Source organism: Manis pentadactyla, chromosome 13, assembly GCF_030020395.1.
Source record: "Manis pentadactyla isolate mManPen7 chromosome 13, mManPen7.hap1, whole genome shotgun sequence".
NCBI classification, from domain to species: domain Eukaryota; kingdom Metazoa; phylum Chordata; class Mammalia; order Pholidota; family Manidae; genus Manis; species Manis pentadactyla.
The window spans coordinates 96,209,881-96,220,364 of record NC_080031.1 but is presented as its reverse complement, the minus strand read 5'-3'; the positions used below and the strand labels follow the sequence as shown (position 1 = coordinate 96,220,364).

The window sequence follows — 10,484 nt, the reverse complement described above, 5'->3', positions numbered from 1 at the left end:
AAATCAAGTATAAAAACCAAATGAGTATTCATATTTGAACTGACTGTTTAGAGTACATAATGCATGAGCAAAACCGAAAGTTTCTGTGATGACTGCCCTTGTACTGTTCACCATGTAACTTATTCATTATGTAAGAATTTGTTCTACATGTAAAAACTTGTTTGTTATGCCTCAGAAGATTGGAGACTGACAAAAATTAGGCTTGGGGTGGATTAATGATTGTGCATTGAGCACTGACTCCCCTATACAGAATTTTATTGTCGTTAACAACCATTTGATCAATAAATATGAGAGATGCCCTCACAAAAAAAAAAAAAAAAAAAAAAAAGGACAGACTTCCAATGGTAAAATAAATTAGTAACCGGGATGTAATGTATAGCATAAGGAATATAGTCAAGATATTGTAACAGCCTGGTAGGGTGATAGCTGGAACCTAGAATTATGTATATAAATGTTCTACCACTGTGTTGTACACTTGAAACTCATGTAATGTAATACTGTGTGTCAACTACCCTTCAATAAAAAATAAATATTTAAAAATAAAAGCAAGGTGAAAAAAAAAAATTATATTAAAAAATTGAAAATATAAATGAAAAATCTAGTCATGCAAATATAAAGTTCAGTAGATGAGAATAAACTCCAATCTGGACCTAGTCACAAGAGAAATTATTGAAAACACACATCTTACAGGAATTATTAGGGTAAAGAATAGAGGGAATGGCAACGCAGCAAATATTTTAAAAGAAAATTAGTTTTAAATGTCAATTACACTTCAAAAAAAGTAAAGATTTTAAAAACAGGATAAACAAGAAACTCAGAATAATAAAATTAAAGAATATTAAAGATAAAAGAAAAAAGCTTTAAGGCTAACAGATTATCTTCAAATGAACAATTAGACTGACAGTAGGCATCTTATCAGTAACAAAAGGGTCCAGAAGACAAGGTAGGAACATCTTAAACATACTGAGAATGAAAAAAGCCCCTTCAGTCTAGATTTTAAATCTAGCTATCCTTGAAATGTAAGAATCAAGAATTCAGTTTCTGACCTCCCAGACACTGACTTAAGCAGTTTTCCATTGACTTAACCTGGATGTACAACATAACACTATGCAGTGACAAAGTATCCATATCACTATAAATAACCAGTCACTAGATATAAGCTCTTTCAATTAACTTTATTGAATAGCCAAATTGATAAGTTAGCACAGTTCCAACGATTATTTGCATGGGTTACAAATGACTATTTTTTTTACAGGAATAAAACAGTGAAAATTACAAACTGTAAAAAGGAAGACAAATCTTGTCTCTAGTAGTGTATCAGAGAAACAAGATTTAACACAGCACATTGAAGATCAATACATATTGGAATTTGAGAACAAGAATTTAATGTTACAATATTATACACTACTTTACAAAATTAAAATTTCTATGTAAGGATTATATTTTAATAGTTAACAAAATCTTGAAATCACATTTGGTGGTCCCCTAGATAATAGCTATTATGCATCTTTGATTAGAAGAAATAAATTTTTTATTCTAATTATTTTAAAACAGTCTGTTAGACTCAATATATCACGTTAAATTAAAACAATGAAGTATATGCAAACTAAAATAAATGTTATGGCTTGAGTGAATATTAGTATGTCAGACTTACAGAATGTTATTTTAAAAATCTATAAATTAGAAAAATAGAGTACTTTTTACGGTAGAACTGCCATGCTCAGATTTAAATACCAAGATTGCCCTTGTCTGTTACTTTAGTAGTTGTAGATCCATAGAAAATTCAAGGATCTTTCATAATTTACAACTACAATAAAAAAAATATGGCATAGTGTAAATATTAGTTACTTTCCATCAAAAAGTAATACGAGATGAGACAGTAGGTAGTGTGCACTACTGCAAAAAAAAAAATTAAACTAAAAAACATTCAATCTTGCCAAAAATAATTGCTTAATATCAGTATCTCCAAAAGGTTCACTCATTCCCTCATTATCCAGGGAACAAATACTGTGAATCCTAACTGAAGTTATGTTTTTTGACCTGGCTATTATAAAATGATTCTGGATTGCACATGTTACACAATATCTAAAACAATTTTTAAAAGTAAATTTGTGAAATATGATAACAAAGAATGTGATAATAAAAAGAGTCATACTCACTTAGGGATGAAGTGAGGTACAAGGAAGATTACTGTCTTAGAAGCACAAACTTTCCGGGTGGAACATTCTTTGCTACTATTAAGAAAGGGCCTACAAATACCAACATTTAAAATTCACATTAAGAAGAGACTTTTAGTTATTTTAAGAAACATCAGTGCATAATGACTCTCAGTTTCTTTCAGAGGGGAAAATGTAAATCTAATTTGCTACAATTTGAAAACTGCTTCCTCATAAATGAAGCAGCTTGTGAGAAAATTTCCAGTTCAAAGAACCATTTGCATATTGAAAATAAATCTTAACACTGCTTAAGGAATATGAGATTTTTATAAAACACAATTATTCTGGTCTTGCTGGCAAGCAGTGGTGTTTACTCTAGCGGGACCTGCTTCTTCTCTACCTCAGAACAACTCAGTTAAAGTCAGCTCATATTGATGTAAACCTGAAAGTTATTATTTCATTGGTGATCATATGAGACCAAGATTGTAAACACATTTTTCTAAACCGTTAAAACAAAGAAACAAAAATCTCTTCATCAAGTATTACACATGAACATCTTTTACTTTAAGAAGTTCATACAAGACAAGATGAATCTGAAAACTGGGACAAACTCTTTTAAAAATATTCTATCACAGCACTTAAAATATACAAATGTGTAATTCACCTATTTGTAAACAAAATTCACTTAATGGTTTTGACTATAGTATTTCTCTGGCTGAATCAATAAAGTACTCTCTTAGCATATTTAGAAATCAATTTCAATATACTTGATTTGTATAATCTTAATATCCACCAAATCAAACAGCAGCATTTATGCCTTAATAAGTTTTACTATCCAATAATAAATCTTATGAGCAAGTTCCAATTTAATTATTAAGCTCCTCATAAAAATGTTACTGATGCATTTGAGACATTTAAGAAGCCTTTTTTCATTCATCCTCATTTCACCAATATAACACTTAGACATCACAGAGCAGAAATGTACCAAACAAAACCCACTTTTAAAGGATCAAGATAACTAAAGTTTCTCATCTCCCTATTATATCATTGCCAGTCCCAACATATTTATGAAGACAGCTCAGATATTTTTCACTGCAAAATAAAATAGTATGTCCAAGTCTTCTGCAGTCGAATCAGAAAACCACTTAATTATACTTTTCACTTCAAATCAAAGTGACTTTGTTCTTCAAGTATAGAAAATACTGACAGATTTTAAAGCTTGACTGTTATTAGTTTTATATTATTTTAGGAACATTATATTCTCCTCAAGCTACACTAGAGTTAGTTTACTCTAGTTTTAGTTAACATGATGATCTGTTCTCTTCCTTAAGAAAAAAAAAAAAAAAAAAAAGACTGTGGGGAATGGATTCTAGTTTTTCTACATATAATTTACTTTTTAAATTTTTTTTAGAACAAAATGGCATTATCAATGGATTTGTAACTTCCCTGCAACACTTAGTCTTGTGAGGTTTTAAACATAGCAGCCAAAGTTTCAAGAAAAAAATGAGAAATATACATTTGGAACACAGAAGTCTTTATTTTACAAAATGTACTTTGCCTCTGCAATATTGTCTCATCTTATTTCAATCCGTAACAACTTAAACATAATTGGCAGCAAAGGAAAAAAGGTATCCAATCACATGTACATATACTTTGATTTGAAAAATACAGTATTTCAGATTTACATGTTTGATTCTCTGCTGTGGTGCTTTATTTGCTATTGTTTGTTGAAATCACAGTGAGAACATATAAACATCACATTAGTCTATAAACCTAATAGAAACAGAAGGTATTAAACATTCTCAGGTGTTCTGCATTATTGTGACCTTCCTTAGAAATAACAAAGTCAAAGATCTTCATTTGTTCATTTATTCACTTGCTGTTGTATATGCAAGAGGAATTCATAATACGATAATGCAGATTCTGTTCTGTCTTCTACCATGTTTTGAAGGAAGTTTGCTTTCATTGGACTCTCATCCCTTAGGAATAAAAGATAAAAAAATATTTATATACATTAGATAAAATGTAATAGTAAAATAAACATTGGGTTTGTCATAAGGTTTTTGACATCCTTTTTACTAAAATTAGATATAAAGCATCAATTATTTATTGAAAATTCTTTTTTTCTGTATTATTCTGAAGGGTTTGTATATGCAGTAGGTCATATATTTCTATCACTGAAAAACGGTCTTTGAAGGGCCAAATGGTTTCATTATTGGCAAATGAAAAATTCAACTTACCTTATTATATAAAGTATTGGGAAAAACGGTCTCTGCTCTCTCAGCCAAGAGACGAAAGCTACTGTTCTGGCAGATTCGGGTGTATCAAGTTCCGGAAGGTCTGTCTATTGAGCAAAACAGCAATATCCAACTTACTCTCATCATATATCTAATGTACATCTACAGTGCTTGTCAAACTTTATCATGTAAATGAACCACCTAAGAATTTGGCTGAACTGCAGATACTGATTTAGGAGGTCTGGGGAGAGGTGTGAGATTCTGTGTACCACAATTCTCTAGTAAGGGGTAAACTTCTTAAAGTGCCAGACTATAAATATTTTAGGCTTGCAGGTCTCTGTTGCAACTGCTCAACTCCACTGTTGTTCCACTGGCGTAGCCATAGACTGACTATACACAAGTGAACCAACACAGCTATACTGCAATAAAACTTTATTTAAAAAACAGGTGGCCAACCACTTTAGGCATAGTTTGCCAAGTCCTGAACCTTCTCGTCATTAGAATCAATTCATTCAGGCAGTTATTACAAATATGACAATTTCTAGTCATCCGAACCAGTAGTTTTACTCAAAGCATGAAAGCTAATGCTTATCCTAGCTATAAACCTAATTTAGAAGTCTTTTACCTACATTGCTCTCCTAATGACCTTTATAAATAGAGTTAAATCAGTAAATATGAAAATGTGCTGACTTACAATACATACTCCAAAGCTGGTGAAAACTGATAGCAGGGACTGAAAATGACACTATATTAAGACCATGTTATAATTAATTCTAACCTTAAAATTCAAAACTGTCCAAATGCTATATAACTTAATAAATGCTTTCTCATGGATTATTTCAATTACTCTTCCATAAGCAACAATATTTTTATTTCACAAATGAGGCTATCAGCGACTTATCCAAGGTCAACGAGCTAGTGATAGTCCATTATTACCTCCTTCAATAATCAATATTAATCTGACTGACACTGATCACAAGAGATTTTCTTGTGAGGCCATTAACTTAATTCTTTCTCCAAAGCAGAAGTTAAAAGGACCCAGCCAAGCAACAATGAAATCACTTGCCAAAATCACAAAAACAGAAAGCCATGAAATTAATGCTAATTGCAGCAAACTACTTTCTTTTTTTGCCCTTTGCTAAACTATTATTTTCTCCCTAAAATAGTATACTGTCATAGACACATAAGAACAGGTAAGTCAGTGATGCAAAATAACCTAAAGAATGCCTCCAAAAAAAAAAACATAAAATGAGTATTTTCAATAAGTAGAAAAACAATCTCTGGGAACATATTCTGTTTTGGAAAAACTCTTGAGTATTATGCTATGATTTCAAAGTGGGATGTTCTTGCCACACTTAAAATGTCCTTTAAGTCTACTACAATCACTATAATAAGACAGTCTTACCATAATCTGTGGAATTGATGCATAGTTTTGAACTCCTAGAACTTGACTGAGAAAATTCTGCCCACAGTTTTTTCCAACCCAAAGCATCAGTACCTGGGGACAAGAAGACAACTATTTTGAGATGTAGCATAACAGTGAGCTGTTGACTCATCTTTACCATGGAGTATGTTTTAAAAGATCAAAACAATGAGTAAGGTTAGTGAGACTGTACAGCTTTCAACTGAACTAATAATCATTACTATGTACCATGACAAGATACTGGCATGAAAGAAGTCTATGGAGGGAGAAGGTGGCCAATACAAAAATATATAGATGAAATAGCATACAATCTGTACAGGAAGAGAGAGATATCAAGCAGAATGGAAGTACAGTAGTATGAAGAGAAGAATCCGGATCGGTCAGACTACTCACAGAGCCTGCATCCATGAGGAAAGCCCCATCCCTGCTCAGCTTCTCCACTGAAAGCTGAAGAACAGGTGGCTGAGGTATGGTGCGATCACTGATGCTGAGTGCTCCCTGAGAATTAAGCAGAAGATTAAAGCTTTTAGAGACAGGTAATACGAAGGCACAATTACACAACAACAAAAGACGTTTAATGAATGTTACCTCTGAGACTTGTGAATCCCCAAAAGCCAAATTAACTTCCAATCTTAACTATTATTTTAAAAACTAATACAATGAACACAATCAATATCCATGCATCCCGGACAGATAAATTACACAAGTGAAATTCAAATAAAGTCTGGAACTTAGCTGATAAAAATGGCTGACTGCATGGCTTAGGCAGGGAGGAATAAAAACCCTAATACAAATGAGATTTTAATAGTTCTCTCCAATTTGAAATTTATTTAAGACCAGAAATGGAAGTTTCTCATTTATAACTGACCATAATACTGTTATCTGAAAACATACACATACCTTTTGAATATTCATAAGTATTCATTTTGACCAAAAATAAACTTAAGTACTTAAACTAGGTACTTAATTAAGCTTTATCTAAGGGAGGAAGTAAATAAAATACCGACCTAACAAGGGGTACTCCCCTGCCAGTGAAGAGGCATTATTTCTATCAGGGACTATTAACCACAGTACCTTAATACCTCTGACTTTAGGGCATGTGGAGAACAGGAGAGAAACTACAACCCAAATATAGTCAATAAGGAATTTACCTGAGAGAATTTCTAATCAGAACTAAGAAAAGAGCCTTGTCTGTCTTTGGTGGCTCAGTTTTCCAGTCTTGTAGAAGGGGCTGATCTGAAAGAATGATGTAATGTACAGAGTCCTTGGGATTTTGGTTGGTTGATTGGTTTTTATATTTTATGAAGAATAGTTAACTTATTAGAATATTATAAGTTTCAGGTGTACAACATAGTGTTTCAACATTTATATACATTATAAAATGTTCACCACTGTGTATGTAATTACTGTCACCATACAGAGTTGTTATAATAATACTGACTATTCCCTATGCTGTTTTTTCATCCCCATGACTTCCTTGTGTTTACAACTGGAAGATGCACCTGCAAAGAGTATCTCTGAGCCAGACCTGAGTCTAACTCTACCCTAGCCTCTCCTGTGGTTTGTTTATGAGCCACATCTGCCCCTTTCCTTCTTAAGTATACTTGCTACCAAAAGGCTCCTAAGAAATACACCACTGATATGGCAATAGTGCTTGTTTTTGGATGTAACTATTATGGGTGATTTCTTCATCTTTCTGGTAGTTTCCATATTATAGACTTACAATATATTGCATTTATATTTTTATGTTAGTTTGCCACTTTTTAATGTGAGAAAAAGGTAAGCACAGTTAGCTGAACATGTCAAACACAGAATCATGAGTTGTTATTTTTATAATATAAACCAATGATGTTTTCAAGTTTTCATTTGCTAAAAAGTTACTTCAAATTTCATAGGCAGTAGACTGGATTAAAGATGGCAGAATATGAAGGCAAGGCAAGGCAGCAATCTCCTCCCAAAACACATAAAAGAAGAAAATACAGCAAATACAACTAAACCTGAAAATGACCTGAAGACTGCAGAACAGACCCCCTACGCATGAGGAAGAAGAGAAGACCACACAGAAAAGGGGAAAGTAGCAGAGCTGAGATCGAGCGGGACCCAAGAACGACCTCCACCCCAGGCTACAGGGGGAAGAAAGAGTAACAGAGCAGGGAAGGCGAAGGAGCCCAGGAGCGCTGCACCTGGCCCTGGAGCTCTGACTTAGGCTCATGGGCCCACATTACACTGGGTTCTGGTGAATAGCAGGGCTGGACACCAGGGGCAGGAGGAACATCCTGGGAGTCTGAGACTCCATCCAGTGTGGAGGGCAGGCACGCCCCACCGGTCCTGAGACCCAAAGCAGAGGCAGCAGTCTGAAAGACTTACCAGAAGCGGGAGGGGTACCAGAGGGGTGAGGGTTGGACAGAATTCTCGCCACAGGAGGAAAGGCAGGTGGACCATACCTCTCCAGCCCTCCCTTGGCCCAACAATCGGGAACTCTCGGGAGCCACAGATGCTCCATCTCCCATGCTGGCACAGACCCAAGGCTCTTTCCCGTGTGAGCTGCTGAGAGCCAACCCACTTGGTCCAGTGGCAGCATCAGACTTTGCTGCCTGGCAGGCAGAGGGAGACTCTCCCAGCTTGCTTTGCTCCATTTCAGCCCAATAAGAGAGATGCCTAGAGGAGCCAGTCCCAAGAGCTTCTTACTGCCTGCAGGTGTCCAAACCCAATGCTGCACTTCTGGTTGGGGCAGAGCCAAACATCAGTCCACCCAAGCCATTAACCCTGCAGCCCCAGGCAGAGCGCAGCCCCACCCACAGTGCCCTGACAGACTCCTGAGCTGATCACAAAGATGTGGTCAAGCAAACTGCCTGCCTAGACTTAGACCACTACAGAAGCCAGGCAGAAAGGTGGCCCCACACACAGCACTCCAAAAGCTGGGGCCCCCACAAAATAGAACCAGGCACTAGAGAGTAAAGATTCTTAAGCTTCTGGACACCATAAGATGCCTTCTTCATAAAGCTATTACTCCATAGGTCAGAAAGCATAGCAGAGATATTTAATAAAATGGAAGAAACAAAAAAAACCTGGACAAAATGAGTAGACAGAGGAATATTATCCAAACAAAACTACAGGTCAGAACCCTAGAAAGAGGGCTAAATGAAACACAGATCACCAATCTTCTTGATAAAGATTTCAAAATAAAAGTCATAAACATGCTCACAGATTTACACAGAAAAGTATTCAAGACCTCAGGGAAGACATCAACAAAGAGATAAAAAAATCTGAAAAGACTCACTCAGAGATGAAGAATACAGTATCTGAAATAAAATATACAATGGACAAATTTAAGTGTAAACTAGAACATGCAGAGGAAACGCTATATGAGATGGAAATTAGAGCACAGTGAAACAAAGAAACTGAAAAACAGAGAGAAAATGGGATCTTTAGGAATGAAAGAATGATACGAGAGCTATGTGACCAATCTAAATGAAACAGTATTTGCATAATAGGGGTACCAAAAGGAGAAGAGGAAGACAAGGGGATAGAAAGTCTCTTTAAGGAAATAATTGATGAAAACTTTCCCAATCTGGGGGAGGAAATAGACACTATTTCCTTGGTTTAGTGTTGTAATTGGATTTGGAAGTGCAGTGATCCCCTAACAAGAGGAACCCCAGCAAGACAACACCAAGACATATAGTAATTAAAATGGTAAAACAAAGATCAAGGATAAGGAGAGAGTGTTGAAAGCAACCAGCAGAGAAAATAGATTACTTATAAAGGAAATTCCATCAGGCTATCATCAGACTTCTCAAGAGAAACACTACAGGCCAGAAGGAGTGGCATGATACATATTTAACATACAGAAACAGAGGGACCTCCAACCAAGAATCCTGTACCCTGCAAGATTATCATTTAAATTTGAAGCAGGGACTAAACAATTTCCAGATAAAGAAAAGTTGAAGGAATTTACCACCATTAAGCCAACCCTACAGGATATGTTAAAGGAGCAGCTGTAGATGGAAATGACCCAAAGGCTAAATAGCTTTCACAAGTGAAAATAAACCCACAGTACAGGTAATAGACCAACCAATTACTAAGCAAGTACAAAATGAGAAAACAAGAGGCAAAATCAACTACAGACAAAAATCAGTTAAGGTATACACAAAAAGTGCAGATTATGACATCTAATATGAAAAATGAGGAGGAAGAAGGAAAGAAGAAAAAAAAGGACCTTTATGTTGTGTTTGAAATAGAGTAACCAGCAATTTAAGATAGACTATTATGTAGTATGTAAGCTATTCTTGAACCTTTGGTAACCACGAAGCCTACAATAAATACACACTCAAAAATAAATAAATAAATTTAATATAAAGAGAAATCCAATTACAACACTAGACAAAACCATCAATAACAACAGAAGAGAATAAGACAGAAAGAAAGGAACAGAGAGGAACTATAAAAAACATCCAGAAAACAGTTAATAAAACAGCAGTAAGTACATATGTATCAATAATCATCTTAAATATAAATGGACTAAATGCACCAATCAAAAGACGTGGAGTGGCAAAATAGATAAGGAAACAAGACCCACTTACATGCTGCCTACAAGAGACTCATTTCAGACCCAAAGACATCACAGACTAAAAGTGAAGGGATGGAAAAACATATTCAATGCAAATAATA

General features: G+C 34.9%; 1 protein-coding gene across 1 annotated transcript in view; it reads right to left on the bottom strand.

The window, feature by feature from the left end:
* Positions 1 to 1,156: 1,156 nt before the first annotated feature.
* SEC24A (SEC24 homolog A, COPII coat complex component) overlaps positions 1,157 to 10,484 on the bottom strand; it is a 53,481-nt gene continuing 44,153 nt past the window's right edge. The window contains exons 20-23 of the mRNA XM_036898192.2: positions 6,210 to 6,314; positions 5,799 to 5,891; positions 4,397 to 4,500; positions 1,157 to 4,135 (exon numbers count right to left, since the gene is read on the bottom strand). Of these exons, the coding sequence (XP_036754087.2) occupies positions 4,021 to 4,135; positions 4,397 to 4,500; positions 5,799 to 5,891; positions 6,210 to 6,314 (417 nt within the window). The 3' untranslated portion in view covers positions 1,157 to 4,020. The remainder of the gene's footprint in view (positions 4,136 to 4,396; positions 4,501 to 5,798; positions 5,892 to 6,209; positions 6,315 to 10,484) is intronic.